At 39.0% G+C, this 26,825-nt stretch overlaps 1 protein-coding gene across 2 annotated transcripts in view; it reads right to left on the reverse strand.

Moving 5' to 3' along the window:
* fmnl1b (formin-like 1b) overlaps positions 1-6,206 on the reverse strand; it is a 38,929-nt gene extending 32,723 nt beyond the window's left edge. For both annotated transcript variants that reach the window (XM_087844938.1, XM_087844937.1), the window contains exon 1: positions 5,395-6,206. In XM_087844938.1, coding sequence (XP_087701064.1) covers positions 5,395-5,547 — 153 coding nt within the window. In that variant the 5' untranslated portion in view covers positions 5,548-6,206. The remainder of the gene's footprint in view (positions 1-5,394) is intronic.
* Between the last annotated feature and the right edge of the window lie 20,619 nt (positions 6,207-26,825).

Consider the following 26,825-nt stretch of genomic DNA (forward strand, 5'->3'; position numbering starts at 1 on the left):
ACATCCCTTTAAATTATATTTCTTTTCCATGTCTTTATTAACCTGTTCTCTCTTCCTCATGCCTCCTTTGTCATGATTGTTTTGATGAAAAGTACACTGTCTTTTCTCCATCATTCTTGTAGATTTGATTTAAATTAATAAAAACTCAGCAACTATATGGCTTCTTATATGCTGTGTTTATCTGAGTCATGAATTCAGTGATTGTAACATATTTGGGGGCTTGTCCGGGATATAGATTCAGGGCTTGTTGCATCCAAAGCAGACAAAATAATTAAAATAATTGTTTAGTTGATTGCTAGGATGTAATAATCACACAATAACAGGATGATGGGAAAACTAGGCTAGTGTGACATCATTCTATCACAATATACAAAGATGAAGGTAGAATTCGAGATGGTAGGATTTCCACAAATACAGGCTCTTGTTCATTTTTATTCTGTTATTATTACATTATTGTTGTACTGAGTTGATGCATGATAATGTTCTGCAAAGTGCGTGACACCCCAAGCTGCAGTGAATTGCATCCACATCTGCTCTGCTTTTAATGTACTTCCACAAATATCTTTAACCCTAGAAAACCAATGGGGTCGGCTCTGACCCCATTGGTTCTCCAGGGTTAAAATGTCTCATGGAAATACAGCCAGTGTCTTCTATATTTTGTTTCTCATGGGATATTGGGTATAGATATCAGTGGGGTTACAGAGGAGACAGATGATGAAGAAAAAGAAAAAACAACAAAACCCCACCAGTAGTTAAAGAAAAGAAGCTGGTTATTCTATAACGCTGCTCATTTAAGAAACAATAGGTTGATACTGGCAAAATGTGATTATGAATTGTTGAGTTCACAACGCTACTGAATCCACCGTGATAATCGTCGTGATTCTGGGATTTCACACAGATTGCCAGACACAGCATCTTTGTATTTTGGTCGGAGATAATGATTCTAAAAAAAATTTCAGATTCATTGGAGTTACAAAAAAGTTTTTTTTTTTTTAATAGCTTTACTTGAGCTTTAATTATAATGATGAGGAAAAAAGAAAATGAACTAAAGGGAGGGACTGAATTCACACTTTTATAGAGGGGCAAAAATACAGCACATGGATGTGATGAAAGGTGAAATAAGCTGTGCATCACAATAACTATCTTAACTATATTGTTTTGATAATGGTGTGCCCTGAGTTAAAATGTGATTAATTGCACAGAACTGAAAGTTACTGCAAAAATTGAATAAGTGGAGTTAATGCCCCTCAATGCTCAAAAGAAACCAACACTTATAAGTACAGACTACCTAAAAAAGAAACTGAATGTTCTTTTCTTTGCTTCTTCCTGACTTTGTGCATCAGTTTGTAAGTACAGTACACAAATCCGCAGATGTACATTTACAAATCCACCCACCTGCCGCATTCCCTGTTGGGAAATATGCAAAGTGTTATGTAAAACACTGAAGGGAAAAGTACTAACTGTAAATTTGGACGTGACTGAAGCCTTTGTGCAGTCACTTTGTCACTCTGTGCTCTATGTTCTCTGCAGGTTTCTGCAGCTTTAGCATTGATTCTTTTATTGCGGATTCACATCAAAGCATCAAAATGTGAGTAAAGTATCGATAAATGCTGCCTCACAAACAAACCTGCTGGCTCATTTTACAAACAAATACATGCAAATGCGCACGTGCTGAACACACAGAGCATTATCCACCTCCCATCTCCAAGCCCTCTGACTCTCCGCTCGTCCTTCTGAGCCACTGCAGAAGGAAACCAGCAGCGCTTTGCACACCAACAGGCAGAAACTGGTTTGTATGCAGACAGAGTATCTTCAACACTGAGCACAGGAGATTCAATTTATTATGCACACTCAGCAGAAGACATAAGGGTGGGAGGAATAATCTATATTTGGTAGGATAGAGAGGTGATGTAGCAAAAAGACAGAGAGATTGGGGGAAGAAGCTGTTGCAGGATTTAGGCTGTTATTATTATGGACACACCTGAACATTCATACAAAGTGCTGCAGCTCTGCGATCAGTGACGCCTGCAGCAGTTGGCACAAGACGCTTGCTGCTGGCACATTAATTCATTGCTTTATCTTGCACACAAATCCTTCCACTGCAACACTGGCCGAGTTTACTCTGATACTGTAAACACATTCAAATGAAAGCAAAGACTGCAAAGACTGCAGTTTAGGCTTAGATAAAAGATATTGAAATAATGAAAAAAAGGTTTGAACATGACTTATTTGATAACTGGAGTGTTATTATGATGTTATTATTATATTCTGCATGTAAAGTGACAAAAAGACTCACAGATTAAAGGTGGGGACCCCATAATATTTTTTTTGTAAAACATCTTAAAAAATAAACAGAATTATTATCATTTTGTGCCGAAAACTATCTGAAAATAGAGGTTAGTATGCAAACTGGTAAAACTCGGTAGTTTGCAGCATTGTGGTGAAGTTTATGGTAATACGTTATGTTGGACTGGTAAAGGGTAAACTGTGTTATTCAGGTCAGTGTTAAGTTACATCAAGGGTACTGGACAACACTTTAAATTTAAACTGAAGATGTTGATTAGACTCAGAGCCATGAAAGCTTCTGAATGAACAGATAAACTCAGAGCAGCAGAGCAGGTCAGCTGATCACTGCCTATAAACAAATCTACTGGAGCTCACAAGGAAATGATTAGATGACTTTCTTTTCTCCACGTTACAATACTACATCAGATTTTAGGGTTTTCCTGCTTGCCAGACGCCCCTGGCTTCACCCATTAGTTTGTGAACTCACATTTTGAAGCTTAGGATTCAAGATTTTGGTCGAAACTTCTGAAAGCATTGCTTGAACAGTGCTTACGGCTCTGAGTTGTTAAAGCCTGACATCACTTCAGAATTGAAGGTAAATTAATTGGACTCTCTCAGGACTCATGTGATTCTGCTAAATGAATTTCATCCCGACTGTCCACTAAATATCAAAGAAATCAGCTGAAGTGGTTTGGAGATGTCCCACTGAAGGAAAATAAAACATTAGCTCCTCAGCAGAGGAAATTACAACTCTGTCTCTCACAGGCAGCATTTTCTGCTCACACACACACACACACTGACTGAAGTGCTTCACTTGGAAGGGAGCAGCATTTATCAGGGCGTTAACTGATTGCCTTTCACCTTTAGGAGCCGGTTTTGCTAAGCATGCTCACTGACAGCCCGTCTGGGGCCTGTTAGCTGTGTTTCACACTATCAACTCTTCAGTGTGCAGCCCATCATTGTGATAGGAGTCAGGAAAGAGGAATGCGGTTAATCATAGAAGCAGCTGTCTGACCACATATCGATCATAGCTGCCGTCTCTCTTTCACTTTAGCTGTCACTGTGTAGACACGAGTTCAGTCACTGTTGCTGCACATGTAACAGCTCAGTCACGGCTGGAGTTGCACTCAAGCAATGCTTTGAAGACTTAATGATTCTGTCATCCACCCCGCTGGGTGGTGTGGAAAACAGGCGGGCTTTTCAATGAAAACACAGTATGCTGCTGAAGTTGGAGAAACACCACAACAACAGGCTCCTACCTTCTGGTTTCTGTCTTCCTACTAAAGTTTTGCTTCAGGAATTTGCACATGAGCAGCACTGAGGTCGGGGCACAAGCGTGACCTCCCCTGGAGCAAATGTTATCAGCAGAGGTGCTTTAATCGCTTTTACAACTTTGTGTTCAACATCTGGTCTTGGGTAAAAGAACTGTTCCAACATCTGTGCAGATGTTGAGGACGACTCCCAGTCCCAACCTGTAACCGCTTTCTTATTATCTGAACTAGCCGGGGGTTTATAATCCTGAAAACGCAAGGAGGATGTTTTCCAACAGTTAAGGCACGTTAAGTTCACCATGCAACAAATGAGGCACAATTAAAGTGTGGATAAACAAAAACATGGGTGTTGTCCAAAGAAAGGCTGTAGCGTATATGGAGAGGACACTGCGTGACCATCTTTTTTGCAAATCAAAAGAAACAAAGGCACGTGTCTGCATGTCGGTATTTCATGCTTCGGCTGACTGTATCTATGTTGTGCATGGAAAAAAATCGGGGCGATAATGCTGCTGTTTCAGGTGGATTTATCTGTTTTGCTCATTTCAGTTTACTTTCTGTTTCTAGATTCTAGATTTAATGATTTAAGCAGATATGTGGGCAGGTGACGAGCTTAGTCTCAGACTGTTGTCTGGTAGGTAAAGTAATGAGGAAAGTAATGACCTGTTTTCAAAGGAAGTTACTTTTATGAGCCCAACACCAAAAACAAACGTTGTTGTCGGCGAGTTCTGTGATACTGAATAAATCACAAGAAAATCATTTAAGATACAAAACACCTGAGTATCTAAAGAAGGACTAAAAAACACACAATGACAGAATATATCTATGGCCTCTGTAATGATCTACATCCATTCAATATCACAGTGTCGTTAGATTTCAGTGACGTAGCTTCTGAATTATTATCTATCTGATTTTCTTTCCCGTACAGCTACGCTCCTCTCATTTGAGCTTCTTTTTCAGAGCTTAAAGTTTACTTGGTAAATGGTAAATGGCCTGTATTTATATAGCGCCTTACTAGTCCCTAAGGACCCCAAAGCGCTTTACATATCCAGTCATCCACCCATTCACAAACACATTCACACACTGGTGATGGCAGCTACATTATAGCCACAGCCACCCTGGGGCGCACTGACAGAGGCGAGGCTGCCGGACACTGGCGCCACCGGGCCCTCTGACCACCACCAGTAGGCAACGGGTGAAGTGTCTTGCCCAAGGACACAACGACCGAGACTGTCCAAGCCGGGGCTCGAACCGGCAACCTTCCGATTACAAGGCGAACTCCCAACTCTTGAGCCACAATCGCCCACTTCTGTTTACTAATTCTCTTGATTTGATAAGCGCCCCCTACAGGAATAAATAAGTAATGACTCTGAGAAGACTAATGAGGACCAACTTAAGGCACCTGTATTTCACTAAATATAAAATCAAGCAACGAAGGTGATGCAGCATATGACCTAATCTACATTGTCTCTTTCCTAATATCCAGGGGTATTTTTGGCAACTTAATCTTCTCTCATTGGTAAAACTTTGATACATGAGTGATTTATAAGTAAGTATAAGTACTGAGATAGAGCAGTAAAGAATAGAGGCACCTTTTACTAAGCTGTAAACAGACCTGACTTCCTCGTATCATTCTTTCTCTAACAGGGAGCAGTGAGCCTAAAGCTGCGCTAAGCCTGAGCATAAAGGAGCTCTTATGTATCTTTCCACAGCAGCTTTGTGTACCTGGCACAACGATAAGCTTGTCCCGAGGACGTGCACATTTTCAACATATTCCACATTCTTTGTTTCTTTCTATTGTGGCACTCTTGCAGCCTGAAGTCATGCATTCACGACTCACCAGCACAGCGTTGAAGCGTTCCTCCAGCTCTTCTTCAGGTGGCATCGGGAGTTTCGCCCCGGCTGTTTGTCTCGGGGGCCCCGTGGACCCCGGGCCCGATGGCTTGCCATCCTTTCCCTGAGAAACCTCAAGGCTTCCTGCTGCATTCCCCATGACTGGCAATCCAATAGATCCAAAAAAACACACATATGCACCAAACTCAAAAAACAGTCACTGCCAGAGTCTCAAAAAGGATCAAATGTGGGTCTGTCTGCTCATCCAAAGTTAGGTTCGGTGTAGCTTGTGGCCTTCCATTATCTTCACAACTCCTCTGTGTTGGTTTACATTTATTACTTGTCAGCTTTCAGTTTTCTGACAAACAGAAGAATGAAATCCACCCCAGCCTCTGAATGACAGCTCAGACCTGGCTCAGGTCCTAGTGTATTATGAAACCCTAGAAAGAGGGAAGGGGATATCCTGACAGGGACGGACGGACTGACAGCTGAGCGAGTGACAGAGGAAAGGGGGAGGAGGGAGACTTCAGAGCCCGAGGCAACTGCTGAACAGCAGGCTGAAATAACAACAGGGAAAAAATCAACAGAAGAAGATAAACAGCAAAATATAGGCAGCACTTTGGTGTGGAGGAAACTCAGGAGGAAACTACTCCCAAAGCTGCTGCAGGTAAGCACACTCAGCTGGAGCTCCAGGTGATCTGTGGAGGTTCTTCATCTGCTGCTGGATGCTGGTAGTCGGTGGACCTCTGAACTCCATATCCAGAGTAAAAGAAAAAAAGAGGGGAAAAAACAGGGAAGAGCAGAGAACCGGCAGGCAGCCACTCTGTCTATCCGACAGGAGAGAAACTGAAGGCAGCAGTGGCATTAGTTCTAATAGCACAGAGCACTCTGGGTCCTAATGCCTCCCTATTCAGGCTGCACCTGACCATGGGAGCTTTCAGAGCAGGTGTGTCAGACGCGTTTTAGTTCATAGGCCACATGACACTCAGTCAAGTTCAAGTGGGCCGAACCAGTAAAAGCCAAACGATATACAAAAAATATCTTTAGTTCATAAATGCAAAGAAGTACATTCTGAAAATCACATTTTTTACTTTTAAAGAGGAACTCATTTACAAAAATTTGATCAACAGCTACTAATCTCTAAGAAAAAATGAGATTGCTGCAGTGAAAACATTAAATTCAACCAGAGCAACAGAATAACTTAAACCAGCGGTCCCCAACCCCCGGGCCTCGGACCGGTACCGGTCTGTGAGTTGTTTGGTACCGGGCCGCGAGAGTTGAGGCTCAGGTGTGAAATGTATAGTTTTCAGGGTTTTTATTGATTTTCAGTGTTATTTTGTTATCGTTTTTATCGTTTACTCGTTTTTCCTGGGTCTTTTCACGTGTGTTATAAATAAATCTTCTTTTTTTCGGTACCGGTACTAGTTTTATTTTGTTGTATTTATCCGCGACACCTTAAAGGCCGGTCCATGAAAATATTGTCGGGCATAAACCGGTCCGTGGCGCAAAAAAGGTTGGTGACCGCTGGCTTAAACAAAGAATAATTAATAAATTAAAGGAGCATCTCAAGAAAAAATGAAAGAAGTTACAGTATCATATGATTGTTGGGTTTTTCTCTGTATGTATGATTGTAGGGTCTACCTTACAATATTAACTGCCTCGAGGCGACTGCTGTTGTGATTTGGTGCTGTATAAATAAAATGTAATTTAATTTACAATCTAAATAACATGCAGCTCTCTGACGACTCTGCAATAGTCGGCCTCATCACTGATGGGGACGACAGGAAGTACAGAGAACTGACACAAGGCTTTGTGGACTGGTGCCAGCAGAACTACCTCCAGATCAACACTAATAAAACCAAGGAGCTGGTTGTAGACTTCCGCAGCACAAACATCCTCCTCTGCAACCACTGAACATCCAAGGTATGGACGTCGAGGCTGTGGACAGCTACAGGTACCTTGGTGTTCATCTGAACAATAAACTGGACTGGACTCATAATTCAGACGCCCTCTACAGGAAAGGGCAGAGCAGGCTGTACCTGCTGCAGAGACTCAGGTCTTTTGGAGTGAAGGGCCCACTCCTGAAGACCTTCTATGACTCTGTGGTGGCCTCAGCCATCTTTTATGGTGTGGTCTGCTGGGGCGGCAACCACTCTGCAGGGGACAGGAAGAGACTGAACAGGCTGATCCGAAGGGCCAGCTCTGTTCTAGGATGCCCTCTGGCCCCAGTGGAGGTGGTGAGTGACAGGAGAATGGCGGCTAAGCTGTCATCCCTGTTGGACAACATCTCCCACCCCATGCAGGAGACTCTGACAGCACTGAGCAGCTCCTTCAGTGGCTGCGGCACCCACGGTGTGGGACGGAGAGATTTCACAGGTCTTTCCTCCCCATTGCTGTCAGACTCCACAACAAAGACTTTTGCAGCTGATCAAACACATCCACACATGTGCAATAAGACTAAGTGCAATACTCGTTCTCTGACAAAGTTGTATTTTTAGTCAGTTGTATATAGCATTTGTATTCTATTTTTATCCTATTGTATATATTATTTTATTTTATTCTATTCTATTCTGTACAGTTGTGTACAGTATCTTATTCTTATTGTATTCCAGTGTTCTCTAATTTTTGCTACATAACTTTGCACTGTCCAATTTCTGCTGTGACAGAACAAATTTCCGATGCCTCTTCATGTGATATATTACTCGATGTGGTTTCTTGATTTCTTTAGACCAAGCACTGAAGGTCAAGATCAAACACTGAGCTCATAGTTGCATACCTGCTGAAGTTCAGGGTCTGGCTGGGGTCAGCAAACATTCAGCGTTAGCATCACTTTGGGTTCCTGGCTAGCTTAGCGTTAGCATGGTGTCTGTGCAGATGCTTGCAAAGAGCCAAAGGGATGCTAGCTGAATGATGCAGCTGTTTTGCTCCTGGATGCAGTGTACCATTTACCACAAGTGCTCTCGTCCTTTTGTGCAAAAGAATAAAAGTTATGTTCACATCCAGGCTGTAGACTGCATCGCTATTCTCCTCCTCAGACCCATGAAATGAAAAGTGTAACTGTAAGCAGGATTGACAGACAAGCAGACTATCAAACATATTGCGAGAGCAGTAAACGGATAGAAAAACACAATGAAACTCTATCAGTGATGGATTGGCCTCCTCAGAGCCCGGACTTCAATATTATTGAAGTATTCTTATGACAGATAACTAGTATAAGGTCCAAAGAGATATCAGGGCCAGTGCAGGAAAAACATCATCAGACCAAAGACCCAGAATAAAGCATAAACTTTAAGAGTAGCCAAATCAAGAATCTGGTATATTCTTAAATAAGATGAAGGTACTGGCCTCCTCAGCAACACCAAAGGCTGGACTACAGAAGACAACCAAAGAGTATGATGACATGGTCAAGAAAAACAATAATATAACATGTAACCACGTCCAGAAGACTTTGATGGAGGCAAGCATATCATTGTCTACAATGAATAGGAGGGAGCTGCTTTACTACAGCACTTGGTGACATTGATGGGTTCAAGACCAGTGTTGGTCAAGTTACTTGAAAAAAGTAATCAGTAACTAATTACTGATTACTTCCCCCCAAAAGTAATCCCGTTACTTTACTGATTACTTATTTTCAAAAGTAATTAATTACTTAGTTACTTAGTTACTTTTTAAAAACATGATTTACAACCTGAATAGGTGATAAAGCGATAGATCTTTCAGCCCAATTCTACTTTTTCTACATAATCCATCATACAAAATGTAATCAAATGGAAAAGTCTCTTTTTAAAACTTGTTTTATTAGTTTTAATCTTTTAACTTTATGCATCAAGCAAAAATTAAATTATCTGCAACATTCTCTGACTGGAAGAAATTTGTTTAATATTTAAACCTATTTTCTGCACATTCCAGCACATAAAATATTTTTATTTTTTTGTGTTTACACTCAGTCTTTCAAATAGATGCAAGTAAAACACAGCAGAAAATAAATAAAGTCAAAGACTAGCGGTCCTGTTGCTCTATTTTCACCTGTAAAGCAGGAGTGGGGTAGGCGGAGGTTTACCCTGGTGCAGGTGTGCCGCGGTCAGTGGAAGAATCCGCGAGTTTCTCTGTGAGTTTCCCATTACGTCGTAGCTACTCGGTGCTTGTTTGGAAGTTTAGGGTTTTTTTCGCTGTAAAAAGAAGTTTTCTTCCCACGCACAACGGACACTAATGTTTTTGTCACTTTTTATGGAATCAAACTCAAAGTAAGGTCAGTACTTCCACGCTTTAAACGCTGCACGCTCATACTCTCTCTGCACTCGATATATGATCCATTGTTGATCTGCACACAGCTGTTGTCACGAACGTCGCACTCGCTTACGTCACTGTCATGAGACATTCTCGCAAAAAAATCACGGTTTTAGTAACGCAGTAACGCAGCGTTCCTACGGGAAAGTAACGGTAATCTAATTACCGGTTTTGCAATAGTAATCCCTTACTTTACTCGTTACTTGAAAAAAGTAATCGGATTACGCGTTACTGCCCATCTCTGTTCAAGACTGCAAGCAATCATTGTCTTCATCCAAGTATTACAAACAATTCTGCATCTTAAATGTGCATAAAAATGAATCTAATTCTTGAAGAGTTCATGTGAATGTTTTGCATAAAAAACAACAACAACAACAACAAATAACCCTCAAATTAAAGCTCAAAGTCTGCACTTTGATCAAATTTTGATTAACTACAAAAAAAAATTCTTTGTCAATTTTATGACACTAAATCCATTCATGTCTTGTGTCTTGCATTGTTTGAGCAAAGGAGAAATCAAAAATAGAAATAATGAGAAAACGCCTCTTTAGAGGTCACACTATTCTTAAACACCACATTTTTAAACATCTGTACTGACAGAGCTTCACCACCACCGCATCCTGAGGAGCAACAATAAAATAGCTTTTATTATTATTTTCAACTTTAATGGAAAACTCCAAAACAATACATCAGCCTTAAAATCATGAACACTGACGTGATGTGTCATTTAAAGCCACAGACGTTGGAGGACTGGTACTTATTTATGACTCTTTCTAAATTAACAAATAATCCATCAATCAATAGTACAAATGGAAAGGGAGTTTACAGACAAACATTAAACACTCATTAAACAAACAAACAAACAAACAAAAAAACATTGTTGAATTAAAAATAAAAACAGCATTTTTTTACAGAATGCAGTAATTAAACAGATTAAAAATTTGAATTAAGATGTGTTGGATGTGTTGCTCCTCAGCATCACAGAGCAGTTTTAGAACAACTGAGAGTCATAAATGCTTGTTTATTTATTGTGTATTTGCTGATACAAGTTTTTCTTTCACCAAAATTTTAGAGCCTTTTGTCACCACAAACACACCAAACAAGTGTTCCTTCAAAATCTGTGCATTTATTACTCATACCTGCTACAGACAGAAGTACTAAATGCTTAGTTTCTAGGTTTTTATTAAACCAAGAACATCACAATGGGGCTCAGTGCTGCAGATTTATTAAAACAGAGATGGTCAGTGTGGAGGTGAGATCCGACTTGTCTCACTGTGTTAAATCAAAAAGGGGACTTAGATTATATTAAATATGTTTAACTTTCCTCAGCTCTGTACCTGTACGCGTCACAGTGTCCTGTCATCTAAGACTTTGTATCAGGCTGACATCTGGTGGGCAAAACTGTATTACAGCAAGAAATTTATACTTCCTCCTGTGTTTTCAAAGAGTGGGCTAAAGATGCCACGCAGCATTGAAATGGACCCAATCAGAGCAGTTAGTCAAAGTCAAAAGAGCGGCTTTATTTTTTTTATATCACCTTTATTTAGACATGTAAATCTCATTGAAACACAAGGTCTCGTTTTCAAGAGCAGCCTGAATGTGTTAAAACACACTATAGTCATTACATTTCATAAAACCAACTAACTGGAAAAATACAACTAAAAATAAAATAAAAGACAGTAGAAATAAAACATTACAAACAGGAACAGCCATACAATGATGTTTTGTCTATTATCCTTACAATTTATTTAAAACCCTTCAGTTCATTACTGAAGCACTTTACTGTGAAGCACTTTGTGGTTTTTATCCTGTGAAAAGTGCTATATCAATAAATTGATTTGATTTGATTTGATTTGATTTAAGCTGCACAACTTCAAGTACTGTTGTAATTCGTTCCAAGTATAAGGAGCATTGTGGGAAAATGAGTTTATAGTTAGTTAATAAGGTGGGATAGCCACCTTTTTCTAAGGGTAGTATGAAAGCTGTTTTCTGAACATCAGGAACAGTATTAGTTTGAGTGGAAATATTACAAATATTTGACACTGGTTGGGCTATAAGACCTGCAGTGAGGTGTAAGAAATAGGGAGGAATGCTATCAGACCTGCAGATTTTTTTAGGATGGGGAGAAAGTTTACAGGAGGAAAAATAGAGAAGAAGAAGACGGAGAGAGGGAAAAACTGAGAATCTGCTGAAGAAAAAAAAAGACACACCAGAGAATCCACAACATGTGCCTAAAAAACAGTAAATAATAAATAATAATAAATAAGTAATATTACTGAACAGCACACAGTACTAATAATACAAGCAACAGCCACAGTGCAGAGCCCACAGGGGGCTGTGACGTTGAGCCCACAGGCTCTGCCGTGGTCCACACCAGAGATTGGACACCCAAGGGCACCCCATCCCCAGCAGGGGCCCTGGGCAGCCACAAGTGAGCCAGTACACCCGACCACCTGGCACTGGACACCGAGAACCACCAATGCCACTGGCAGGGAGTGTGGTCGGGGGAAATAGACCCCCACACAAGGGGGAGTCAAAAACCTGTCCTGACACATAGACATATACAACAGACACACAAAGACACAATAGAGAGAGGGAGAGAGATGTTATAGATCTTGTAATGGTATATTCTCACCCCAACCAATCACAGCAGATGGCCCCGCCCCTCCCTGAGCCTGGTTCTGCCGGAGGTTTCTTCCTGTTAAAAGGGAGTTTTTCCTTCCCACTGTCACCAAAGTGCTGCTCATAGGGGGTCATATGATTGTTGGGTTTTTCTCTGTATCTATGAAGCGCCTTGAGGCGACTTTAGTTGTGATTTGGCGCTATATAAATAAAATTGAATTGAATTGAATTGAATATTTATGGTGTCTTTCCGTTTGGGTTACTTCATAGTGGAAAACCATCTGTCGTTTGCAAGAGAACATTCATATGTTAGTGTGTGCAGAAATACCAATTTTTTTGTATTACTATGATTAAAATTAGATCAAATCTGTTGTTTGTTTATCATCTAAAAAATAAACAAAGTTTCAAGTACAAACAAGAAGTTAAGTCTAAGTAGGAAGTGAGAAAAGGGCCCACAGACCGAGCATGACCTCGAGATTTTAATCTGTCATTTTGTGTGTGCAGGAAGCTCGGGGTATTTTGGAGGCGTTTGATAATTGTGCTTAATAACAGCTCAGCACAAAAGAGGCTGAATAAACAGAAATCAGTCAGTAGAATTCTGATTAGCTCAGCAACTTTGGTTTGGTTTTGTCCTCTGAGCTCGAGAAAACTTTGAAAACTCTATCGACTTTTTGCTACTTACATCAAAACAATCAAGCTCTTATTTTTGTTATTATACTTTGAAATAATAAAAAGTATGACACAGGAACTAAAGGCCACCAAGGTGTGAAAAAATGTTGGCTTCTCAGTCGTTTTTGAATTGTATATTTCAGCCATTTTCATACTTACAGAACATGCTAACATGGAAATCACTAACCTGGCCTTCCAGGCTGTAAAGCTGAATTTAAGGATAATTTTTGTTTTAATTCTACTACCATTGAAAGCCAGTTAGAAGTAACCCTTGAAGCTCTTCATATTTCAGGCCTCCTTTAAGAAAATGAATGACTGGGTGTGTATCAGAAGGCCTGGAAACTATTTTAATGGGCATCACACCACATATTTATTGACATATACTGTGTCAAAATTCATCATTAAAAGTAAAGAGGAGGACGTCAGATATCACGTTTATAAGGGAAGAGAGTTAAAGTTAGACAGGTCGGACAGATGGATGGTTTCGTTTGGTTCAGAATTCCAAAGTTTTCAAATATGAGCAAATTAATTTGACAATGCAGACAAACACCTGGATTTTCTGGTGTCAAACTGTCTTGTTGTGGCTTTTTATTCATGATTAATGAGTTAGCCGTCCAATTAAAGTAGCAAACATCTCTATTAATTAATATGGGAATAATACTACATAAATAAGAAACAGCATGTGCCAATTTGTCCAAAAACATATTTGCAAACACTCGTAGGCTCCTCTCACCACGGGCTGCAGCTCAGACGTGTTTACAGAAAGATGCCTCAGCGGATGGGTGCTAAAACCACCAAAGCTTTCTCCGAAAAACATGCAAGTACCGGAGATTATAAAGATCAACGCATACTGGCACAAACAGACCCGCGACGTATGAATGCACTGAAAAGGCAAACCCATCTGACTGCAGCACAAAGTCTAATAAAGAGCTGGAAATGAGAAATAGGCTAACCCTTGTCTGCAGTTTCTGTGACTAAAACGGAGCCTCAGCAAGCTTTGATGATAGCCACGGTAGCGTGTGTGTGTTTGCATGTGCGTGTAAATGCATTACTCCTGTTGTGGGCACATAAACTAGTTTGGGTTTTTTTCAGTCCACTTCTGTGCACCTGTCACTCTTCTGGGAACAGAAACAAGGTCCCCAGAAGGTATATCATTCATTTACACTATGGAAACTGGGACGGAGGTTACAATGTAGCAAGCGGTGGTTCAAATCTCCACAACCATGAATGTGAGTCGTTACAGCACTCTGAAATCCAACTCTCTGTGTGTGTTTGTGAACTGGAAATGTATGAAATTAATCTTTAATTACACATACTGAGCATCTCAAAGATCGATCCTTCAGAGAGATAACAGATGCAAAAATAGCCCGAAGGAACAATTTAACTGTAACATTACAAATGTACTTGATATGTCTTAAAAATATAAGAAAAATACTGATATATGACCAAAAACCGGATGCTCTTTTCTTCTTCTGCACAATGAGGGAATAAAACAGGAAATTACAACTTTTGTTTTAGGACCACTGAAGGTCTTACACAGAAAAATGAGAAAAATCTGACAAATTACAGGAAACAAACAAACGAATTAAGGAGGAAACACATTGTTTATTTATGTTAGGCTGGAAATTCATCCAAAATAAAACAACAAGCTGAAAGCTTATTTTCATTACACAGACTAACTTGGACTGGATTGATTTTAAACAATCAATACTGGCCTAGAATTAGTTCATCTGTATTTTTCCCGATAGATGATATGATACATGATATATGCAACATTTGGCTCCCTGTCCCTACATTAGGGACAAAGACACAAGATACACTTTATGAGTTATTACTACTAAATTACTGAGAGGCTCTGTGGGAGATCTGATGCTATGGTGAAAAGTTTTCCTTTTCAGGGCGATAACTGTGCCCATAAGCTCCGCACTGCATATGAAGCAGATGCCCACAGGCAGTTGACACTGCTCGCGGTTTACAGGTTGACATTTGAAAATGTTGTAAACAAACCTTCAGCAATGAATCTGTTTCCTAAACAAAAACAAGAGTCATCAATGGCCAAGTTTTGTTTGGTGAAAGGCCAAAACGTCTCTGGTGGATGCAAAACCCTATAGACACTTTACATTTTTACATGTTAAATAAAGGTGCAGATGGCAGGCACGGGTGCTCACTTGCACAACACAAGTGGTGAACCAAGCAAAAGACAACGGGGACCACAGGACATCAGAGTGTTTGAGCAGAAATAAGAACAGTGGTGAAAACATTTCAGGCTCATGCACACGCTCCTCATACAGATGTGGCACTACACAAAAATGTAAATATTGCTTTATTCCAAATAGATTTTTTTTAAAGTATTTAGCCTCCAAATTAAAGTCCTAATCCTACTATAACAACATCATCCATGTTTTTGTGTGAGATTACAGAAACACATTGATAACCTGATTCATAAGCATGCATCTGATCGGCACCCACATCTGGAAAATGTGCGTGCGTTATGTACAAATTTGCACTGAAATAAAAAAATGCATTTTTAGAAAATAAAATTCACCTCTCAGCTCGCTCAGCCATAGTTCAGGTTTTTGTTTAACTGCGTGAAAACGATCAGCACGAACGCATTCTGCGGTTCAGTTGCTTGAAAAAAAAAAAAAAACTAACCGAAAAACAGAAGATATTTTATGACCTCCTGTTTCTTCTTTCTCATGTGTTGCAAATGAGCGTGTGGTTAGACATTTCAAAACTGAAGTGACTCCAGCTGTCTGCTGAAGGGTGATAAACAGCTCCGGTGACCACGCTGCTTTTTTCTTGCGCTGTGACCACTGGGACTAATGATGACATGGGATTCTTGTCAACCCGCAGAAAACTGAGGACCGAAGGCAATTTTTCAACTTTCCGTTTTGGTCACCGCTAAATGTGTTGTTTGATCAGATACGAATTATCTAAGCCATGAAACTGACTTCAGGAAAGTTTCACATTGGTAGCTGATACAAATCGACTTCTGTCAGCACTTTAGACTGACTTTAGCGGGATTATGGTGCAACAAATTATGAGAGGATTAACATGCTCCTGTTTTATTGAAATGTCACCTACGTGTTGTGTGTAGATGGAAATTCTTGTAATAGAAAATCTAAGAGGGCCTAATGTAAGCATGATAACATGTTTTGCATGTCGGTAAAATACAATCTAAGCTTATTCAACTTATATTACTCAGTCATTTCTGAATCTCAATGATTACCTCTAATGTGAAGACGTCTTCAGGTCTAACAGCTGATGGGGTTTAGGTATTTATTGCATGGGATCTTAAACCTGCATCATATAGCATCAAACAGTATAATGCAAGTCTTGGGTTTTGCTTCCAAGCAGCTGGTAATTTTGTAATTTTTCAAAAAGTGGTCTTGAGAAACATTGAATACTTTTTCACTCATTTTCAGTCCAGCCGTTTGCAGAGAAACAATTTTTGTTTGTTTGTTAAAACTGACCTATTAATCATGCAAACTTAAAAAAAGAATGTCGAAAAGTGTTTTAATTCAATTTGAGCAATTGCTTTGACGACAGTGGGAAGGAAAAACTCCCTTTTAACAGGAAGAAACCTCTAGAAGAAGCCTCATCTGCTGTGACCGGTTCTTGTCACACGACAGGACAAAGACATGCTGTGTCTTTAATAATAATTAAGAATTACATGCAGAGAGGTGTATAAACACATAGTGAGTGAAGAAGGTGACTGAAAAAGACTTAAAAGTAGAGATAGTGTCTGTCTCCTGAATCCAAACTGGAAGCTGGTTCCACAGAAGAGGGGCCTGAAAACTGAAGGCTCTGCCTCCCATTGTACCTTTAAATACTCTAGGAACAACAAGTAGGCCTGCAGTCTGAAAGTGAAGGTGTTCAGTGTATGAGGTCTTGAGCCTGATCATTAAAGACCTTGTCTGTGAGGAGCAGGATTTTGAATTCGAGCAAGTATCTGCTTAGATACTAAATTTCAAGGTCAAGTACAACTAGAAAAATTTGCATTTCCTGCAAAAATGCAGTGTGAATGCCTTGTACTGGAATATGGTGAAAACAGTCGAAAAGCAGCATTATCTGAAAAGAGCTGTAGAAACAGAAGGCTGTATTTGAAAGGGTACACTATGCAGTGTCAATAAAGCAGAGTACATGCAAGTAGGGAAGTTGTGCAGCAAATGTTACATGTAGGATTCAAACCTGTGCCACTAGATCTCACAGCAGCTGCTCTTCCCATTGAGCTAAACTAGCTCTGGCCTCAAACAATGATATGATGAGAAAAAAAATGTTCACTGTGCAGAAGAAGCTAAATGTTGCTGAAAAGAGCTTAAAATGCTGAAGGTTCAGCAAAAAAAAGATAAGGAACCTGAAAATTGTGCTCAAAAGAGGTGAAAAAGTTGAAAATTGTGCTGAAAAGAGCAAAAGAGGCTGGAAATTGTGCAAAAAAGAAGTGGAAAAAGCTGAAAATTGTACTGAAAAGAGGTGAATCGGCAAAATTATTTTTGCTGAAAAAAGGTCAAGAAGCAGAAAACAGGTGAATCAGCAGAATTTCTGATGAAAAGAGGTAAATAAGCTGAAGTTTATGCTGAAAACAGCTGAAGAAGCTGGAATTTGTTTTGAAAAGTAGCGAAAAACTGAAAAACTCTGCTAAAAAAAAAGCTGAAAAAGCTGAAATTTGTGTTGTAAAAGGGTTTAAACAGTTGAAGTTTTAACTGAAGAAAATGTTGCCATAAGCAGGATTCGATCCCTGCCCTCCTACTTTGAGAACGGCTGCTTATCTCACTGAGCTAAAACATGGCTCAGCCCAGCAAGCAAAACTGGTGATCACACTGATAATGTGGTCCTATTCAGCAAAATGGGCCAAAAAATGACATAAAAAGCTCAATATCTGAAAAAGTATAAAAGTTATGAGCACCAAAAGTCATAGCAGGCATTAGCAGAAAGAGCTGAACAGTTTAGATTTTGAACGGTGAAAATCGGTTGAAAACTGAGGGAATAGTTAAGCGACAAAGAAAGTGGCAACTTGAAGAATAACTAGAAAAATTTGCATTTCCTGCGAAAATGCAGTGTGGATGCTTTAAAGTTGAAGCTGTCTGCAAAAACTAGCTAAAAAAGCTGAAAAGTTGCAGAAATTGTAAAAACTTTGCAGAAGCAAAGGAACTTTGCTAAAAAGTAATAACTTAGCAGAACTGCAATATCTTAGAAGAAACATAATACTTGGCAGAAATACAATAGCATAGCAGAACTTGGCAGAAATATTGTAACTTACGAGAAACATGATAACTTCTCAAATATACAAGAATTTAGGAGAAATAGTATAAGATAACAGAAAGAATATTTTTAGCCAAAAATACTTAAACATTACAGAAACACTATGATTTAGAAAAATAGTACAACATAGCAGAAATACTGTGATTTACCAGAGACACTGTGATCAACTATGAATATTGTAATTTTAAATGAATACTTTATTTTAGCACAAATACTATAATTTGAAAGAAATACTATCATTTGGCAGAAATACTATGTTTCAGCACAAATACTCTGGTTTAGCACAAATATTATAACATAGCAGAAATACAATTATATAGCAGAAATGCTATATTTAGAAAGAAAAATATAATATAGTAGAAATACTATGATTTAGCAGAAATACTGTAATCAGCACATATACTGTAACATGACAGAAATTCCTCCACTTAGTAGTAGTACTATAACATAACACAAATGTTATGATTTGGCACAAAAACCAGGATTTGGCAAAAATACTATGATTTAGCAGAAATACTATGATTGAGCAGAAGTACTAAGATGTAGTAAAAGTACTTTGATTTAACAGAAATACAATTATGGAGGAGTAATACTTTAAAATGGGAGAAATATTGATATACACACACATACACAGAGCCTAAAGGGAACAGTATTTGTGACATGGAGTGTTAACAAGAATGTGAGGTCCATATTAGAAAAGCTGGTAAAATGATAAAAGTTTGCAGAATTGTAATAAATGATGAATATGAATTACTGGTCTGTGATAGTGTATTAATTTGTAGGGGAAAAAAACATGTTGACCAAGTTGGGATTGAACCCACGACCTTTGGCTTGCAGACCCGTGTCATTACCAACTGCGCCACTGGGAAAGAGAGCAGGTGCCTGGAAAACAGGGTGATGAGCAGTCAGAATTAGATCGCGGTGAGAGGCGAAAAACGCAGTTTTTTGGAGTTACAAAACGTCGTGTAACTCAAAAATAGGTGGACTAGAAGCATAATTCTTGTACTGGGTGAATCAGCGGACTTTGGTGTACCTTGACTGCGATTTTCATTGCTCTTTGTACAACCGTCGCGGCGATATGACGAGAGAAGAAACGGCACACCTCAGATATGATTGGCTGTCTGGGAAGCCGTGCAGGCCCTGATATGTAAATTTCAGGGCTAAATGTCTCAGTCCTCACAGAGGATTGGCTGCCTGGGGACCTGGCAGTAATATATAGAAATAGTATGATTAAGCATAAATACTACATTTAGTAGAAATACTATGTTTTAGCACAAATACTATAAAAAGCAGAAATACTATAATTTAGCAGAAATACTATAAAAAGCAGAAATACTACAATTTAGCAGAAATACTATAAAAAGCAGAAATATTATAAAAAGCAGAAATACTATAATTTAGCAGAAATACTATATTAAGCAGAAATAGTACAAAAAGCAGTAATACTATAAAAAGCAGAAATACTATAATTTAGCAGAAATAATATATTAAGCACAAATCCTATATTAAGCACAAATCGTATAAAAAGCAGAAATACTATAAAAAGCAGGAATACTATAATGTAGCAGAAATACTATAATTTAGCAGAAATACTATATTAAGCAGACATACTATAAAAAGCAGAAATACTACAATTTAGCAGAAATACTATATTAAGCAGAAATACTATATTAAGCACAAATCCTATATAAAACAGAACTACTATATTAAGCACAAATACTATGAAAAGCAGAAATACTATAATTTAGCAGAAATACTATATTAAGTACAAATCCTATAAAAAGCAGAAATACTATAAAAAGCAGAAATACTACAATTTAGCAGAAATACTATAAAAAGCAGAAATACTATGATTTAGAAATACTATAACACACACAGAAAGAGAGAGAAGCAACTTTGTAGATCAGTCAAGCAGCCTGGGAGCTGCTGGATTTGAATCCACCAATCAGAGAGGCTGTGTACATTTTCCCGCCAAAACAGGTGCAGCCGTTTTTACACATGCAGCAGAGAGACAGGATTTTGCAGTCTATTTCTCATTGTGACGACTACCCTCCAAACAAATGGCCATAATTTCCTAACCGTAGGGGCTAGAATGGTCATTGTTACACCGTTTTGTTCAGAAGAGATGGGGGAATCTTCAAGTGTTGACAATTTATCATTAAAATATGAATTATTAAAGATATTTGATTTGTAATGCACCATAACTGAGTAGAGGCTAAGCGAAAACTGCCTTGACTTGCCCACAAACAACGCTTTCTAACTCTAAATCTATTTGGAGTATCGATATCATTTTTTCACCGTAAGAGACAGCAGGCTTTGGTGAACAACCATGGAAATTTTCAGGTCTTTGTGGAAATCTATCAAAAAGATATGACGAGAGAAAAAAGTGGCTCATTTCCAGAGTCTGAAGAAATCAGAGCGAAGAACGAATTACCTACCCTCAAACAAGTCTAACTCATCTCAGAACGGTAATAGGTGAGAAAAAAATTCTTGAATTGTGAGCGTCAGGAGTGTCTGAAGATATACTGGGACAAGCCTCATGTTTTAACTTCGCTTCGTTAAGGAGATATGATGATTCGAATATGCCTCTCATTAGAGAAATCCAGCGGTGATTTTGAACAAACTCTCCATTGACTTTCTATGGAGAGTTTTCAGACTTTGTGTTGGTCTGAGGAGATTTGCCAAAATTCTATAAATTCCACAACAATGATAGTGACATTTTCTGAAAGCCAGCAAAAATACCTACATTTTGATGTATAATTTGTGGGAGTTGAGTGAAAATTGAGCAAGTAGCAAGAAGTTGTTCGGACATGAAGAGAAGACTGCAAAACTTACAGTGCCTCACTTAGAACCAACTGCATAGCAACCATAACAACCCATGTATTTTGTGAAAAATCACAAAGATGAAACTCAAAACTTGAAGAGGGATAAGATGAAAATGGTAACAGATATGAAAAAGCTGAATCATACATGAATAGCCCAATAATTTGTGAACATTTTAAAGTTTGAATGGTTGTTCTAGGTGAAAGTATGAGGAAGTAGTTAAGTTTCAAAAACAAGCAAGTTTTAGCAGAATTGCGGAAGTTTTCCATTCATTTCAATGGGACAAATTAAAGGAAAAAAGCTTAATATTTTAAAAAGTATAATAGCAAAAAATAGCAAAAGTCATAGCCGGAATTAGCAGAAATAGCAGAATAGTTTAAAATTTGAATGGTGAAAATCGGCTGAAAATTGTGGAAGTAGTTAAGTGCCAAAAAACGTACAAAAATTGGCAACTAGAATAATAAAGTATAAAGAATAAAGAGAAACAGGAAAACAATAGTGTGGATGCCTTAAAGCATCCACACAATAAAGGATAAAGAATAAAGAGAAACAGGATCTCAGTAGTGTGGATGTCCACACAATAATCTCAGTTTTATCCTCCTCAACAATTAAACTTACTTCTGCATTCTTTCATCTCGTCATCCAAAGCTGTGTAAAATTTCAGACCTGTGTGGCTGTTCTTGCGTCAGACTGTGACTTTCCTGTTTGGGATGTTCCTGTTTTTGTTATCACCAGAGCTGAGCAGCTTCACAAGTTGCAGCTTTAACATGTTTGGGGAGCATCGAAAACCACCAAACCTCTCTCTGAAAAACATGCTGGTACCGCAGGTTATAAAGAAAAACCTGTGTTGGCACATATAGATGAGAGGAATGCATGAAAAAGGTAAACCCGTCTGACTGCAGCGTGATGTGGAGAGACGAGAATGAGAGACAGTTTCAAATATGCCTGCAGTTTCTGTGACTAAAACAGAGCCTCAGCAAGCTTTGATGATAGCCACTGTAACATGTGTGTGTGTACTTATATTACTTGTGCTGTGGATACAGAATCTGGTTTATTCAGATCAACGCTGTAAACTTGCCTCTCTTTGTTAGACAAAAAAAATCCCCATTGAAGGCTGAGTTTGAGGTTAACGTTACTCAACCAGTGGCTACGCTTAAGTCTGTGATAGAAATCAAGATAAAGCTGTTTGGAATTACAGAAACTTGACCCTGTGTGTGTGCCTGCAGGATCGACTCAACAAAGAGACCCCCCCCAAAAAACAAACAAACAAAAACAAACAAACAAAACACAATGACACGGTGATGTTAGTTACCAGAACAGGATAGTTTCGGCATATGAACATTCTTCTGCAGACGCAAACTTCATAATGTTTTTCTCCTCTTTCGGTCAGTGGAGGTGTTACTTCTTGTTACAATTATAACCCTGTTTTTTACAGTTAGTTACCCTCAAAGGTACGTGTTGGTGACATCAGCCCATTTACTATGAGAGAGAAAGCAACAGCAAGGAGGAAACCACCTGCAAGAAAAAAATGTTCTCATTGCATATTTAGCAATACTCTCCTTTCCTTCAACTGTGAAATGGTCGTGTTTGCATGACTGAAGATCTCTTTTGGTCTAAAACAGCGGTCCCCAACCTTTTTTGCGCCACGGACCGGTTTATGCCCGACAATATTTTCATGGACCGGCCTTTAAGGTGTCGTGGATAAATACAACAAAATAAAACTAGTATCGGTACCGAAAAAAAGAAGATTTATTCATAACACACGTGAAAATACGGAGCCCCGCAGGGGACATGGGAGAAAAAAAAATTAAGACGGACTTTTGCGAGATCTCGCAAAAGTTTTGCAAGATCTCGCAAAACAAACTCGGGATCTCGCAAAAGTTTTGCAAGATCTCGCAAAACTAACTCGGGATCTCGCAAAAGTTTTGCGAGATCTCGCAAAACAAACTCGGGATCTCGCAAAAGTTTTGCGAGATCTCGCAAAACAAACTCGGGATCTCGCAAAAGTTTTGCGAGATCTCGCAAAACAAACTCAGGATCTCGCAAAACTTTTGTGAGATCTCGCAAACGTTTTAGCCGCATTCTTCGGACGCTGGCTCGAAGCCGACCGGGAGGTCGAGGCACGATGTGCCGGGAAAGCGGTGTTCCTCCCGGCTGTAGTAGGTCTCGACCTCCCGTTAGCTTCAAGCTAACGAGATCCCGAGTTTGTTTTGCGAGATCTCGCAAAACTTTTGCGAGATCCCGAGTTTGTTTTGCGAGATCTCGCAAAACTTTTGCGAGATCCCGAGTTTGTTTTGCGAGATCTCGCAAAACTTTTGCGAGATCCCGAGTTTGTTTTGCGAGATCTCGCAAAAGTCCGTCTTAATTTTTTTTTTCTCCCATGTCCCCTGCGGGGCTCCGTATGAAAAGACCCAGGAAAACCGAGTAAACGATAAAAACGATAACAAAATAACGCTGAAAACTGATAAAAACCCTGAAAACTATACATTTCACACCTGAGCCTCAACTCTTGCGGCCCGGTACCAAACGCGGGGGTTGGGGACCGCTGGTCTAAAACATACTGTTGCGAACGTGGTTTAGAATATTTTGCTTTATCTAACACATTAGTCGTCACTTCAGTCAGTAGCAGGGGTGTGTCTGAGTGTGCTTGTGATTGACTTCTCATTATCCAGTGAGCTAGCAGAAAACTAAGTGACTACAAAGTCTTGAAAAATGTTAAAACCAAGGTTTGCAAAATAGATTTTTCAATCAGGACTCAGCATGAGTGACAGCAACAATGTGGTTAGAGAAGTCAGAAAAGCCTTTCTTCCCAGAGGCTTCGACAAGAAGAGGTTTGAGAGGCGAGGCTGGGATGATTTGGACATGTGCAGGGAAGAGATAGTGGGTATGCTGGGAAATGAATGGAATATGGAGCAGCCAGGCAAGAGGAAAAGTGGAAGGAAAAGTGAACCAATGCCAGATATTTTGCTCCAGTCTAATCACCACTTACAGCAGGCATAGATCGCAAATTCAAAACATTATTTATTCCAATAGATTTATGACGGTTACTTCAAACCCCAGAGGCTGTCTGCTCCCAGTCCACCTAAAACAAAAAGAAAATGCTAGAAAAAATCCTTGAAGCACAGGTACAAGAGGAGTAATAGCAACAACTTTACGTTCCAGTTTATTAATTCAGTTTTGATTTGTTTGACTGACTCTTCGTCTTAAAATGGAAAAATAGAACCCAGTTCTATTTGTTGTCGTCTATCGTCACAGCTGGCCCATATGCAGAGTTTCCAGTCTGATTTCTATCTGATCTTTATCTGTGCTCAGTTCAGAGAAAAATGACAGTAGCTGATTTTAACATTCATGTAGAGACTGAAAAAACAAACTCAACACCAGGTTTTTATTTATGATTTAGACTCAGCTGGCGTGCAAATGAGCCCACTCGCAGCTTTAGTCACACTGTGGATTTTGTCCTGACATGTGACGTGGAAAATAACGTTGAAAACTATTTCTCAATAACATTTCATTTTAGTTCAAAGAACTGTAGTACGCTATATGTATTTCTGAAAGTGTTGTATCATTTTCAGTGCCAACACATGCAGGAACCTAAATCCTACTCCCACTACGAGATTGCAGAGCAGTACGTACAACTTTAGATATTGTGGCTCCTCTGAAAAAAAAGAAAAAAGAAATCAGAAGTGCCTGACTCCGGGGTATAACTCACAAATGCACGTCTTAAAGCTGGAGTAGAAATGATATTGCACTAGTATAAGAGATGTTTTTTGGCCCAGAAAAATAGTTTGTTGCTCTACAAAAAAGCCTCCGTAAAGCGACTATTTGTCAGTGGTGAAAGAAAACAGACCTCAGACTATTTGAAGAGTTTCAGTCAGGTTTCACAATCCATCGTAGCGCAGAGACGGCACTACTGAAGGTTACAACTAATCTTATAGTCTCATGTCTGATTGTTCTGCTAAACCTCGGTGCAGCTTCCGACACTGCCGATCACAACAATGTCATACAGAGCTTGACTGTTGCAAGCTGCTATTAAAGGAAACGTGCTGCAGTGGTTTGAATCATCTGTGCAAGCACCAACTCTGTTTACGTTATTAGTAAATACTCCATAGATATTCATTGCTTTGCAGATGATGAGTTATTTCTGTCCATGAAGTCACATGACGCAGGCATGTCTCAGAGACAAAGACCTGAATGACTAAATAATGACAACTGAGAATATTAGATTTGGTCCTAAAAGTCATATAAACGTTCCAACCAACCACATAGCCATCCTGGATAGTAATACCTTGGCCTCCAGTAACACTGTGAAGAATCTTGGTGTCGTTTTTGAGGAAGACATGTCCTCCAATGCAGATATTAAACAAATATGTAGCACTGCTTTACTTCATCCGTGCACTGTCTCTAAAATTGGAAGCATTCTGTTGCAGGGTGATACTCAAAAACTAGTTCATGCATTCATTACTTCTAACTTAACTATGGCAATTCATGATTATTTTCACTCCCCATGTGTATGTATACCACTTCGGCGTGTTTGTCTTCTCTGTCTCTTCATCAGTCGCTGCCTATGCTCTCTTTTTCATGTCTCTTCCCTTTCCCTGGCTCCCAACCAGTCCTCGCAGACGAGCCGTACTAATGATCAGTCTGTAGAGCCGGATAATGAGAGGGGGGGTTGGTGTTCATTTCTGTGAATGGTTCAACTGACACTCAACCAATCTCTGAGTAATTTTATGACTGGAAACTCAACACTCCTCTAAGCTCTGAGGATTTATTGTGTCACCAAAGAGTGAAACAAGACTAAAGGTCAGCTAAATCCAGTCAGCTCTGAATTCTGCAGGAAGAGAAAAGCTGATAGAACCAGTGAGATCGTTTGCATTCCTTCTCACAAATGAGCTTTCTTAAGTTTTTTTTTAAATTTCTCTTCTCTTTGCTCCCCAAAAACATGCAATTCTATATTTCTTTTTGGCAAAACTGTCCTAATTCTATTGAATTTATTCAATAAGACCTGCAAGTAAAAGGAAGGTCTGTGTAATTAAACCTAATCTAAAAGGTAAATATTCTCAAAAAGTTATTTTAAAATAGCCGACACTCATAAAACCCATAGAAATCTGTTGTGTCAACCCCTTAAATCAAAAGCAACATGAAATTTTAATGAAAGAAAATATATGGTGCCCAAAATGTAACATTTTAGACAACAGCTTCATTCATTTTGGACTATCTTGTGAGAACCAGTGAAACCAGAAGTGTAGATAGTGTGAGTTAAATTAGAAACTCTGTTTATGCTGGGTAATGTAGTTCTGCTAAAAGTTAACCAACTTGTCTTCAACTAGTTCCTCCACCTCGGAGTCTGTTAATGCAGATTATTTAATCCTGCTAGTTACATGCTTTTGTTGGGTAAATCAAACACACTAAAATAATTCAAGAGACAAAATGCATTCAAAGGTTTCACTGGCTGTTTCAACCTCTATCTGAAATGAAAGTTTTTGGGGTTTTATATAGATCAGCTATAGCTCTTAAAATATACCGTAAGGCGTTGATTCAAACAAAAAGCAAGTCTTAAGGCAAATATCTACAAAATTAAAATGAAACTTTATTGTAATTTATACAAAACAACCAAACAAAATAAATCAAGAATAATTGGGCTACAGAGTCACAGTAAGAATGAAGTAAGAACATCACATGATATGATATTTACATACAAACATCTGACAGTCTTGTCAGTCACCCCGTTTATACTGCGGTGAATAACAGCACATATAACTAAGCTGTGGTCTATCT

This window comes from Neolamprologus brichardi, chromosome 8 (assembly GCF_056152115.1).
Source record: "Neolamprologus brichardi isolate AB-2024 chromosome 8, ASM5615211v1, whole genome shotgun sequence".
In the NCBI taxonomy this organism is placed as follows: Eukaryota; Metazoa; Chordata; class Actinopteri; order Cichliformes; family Cichlidae; genus Neolamprologus; species Neolamprologus brichardi.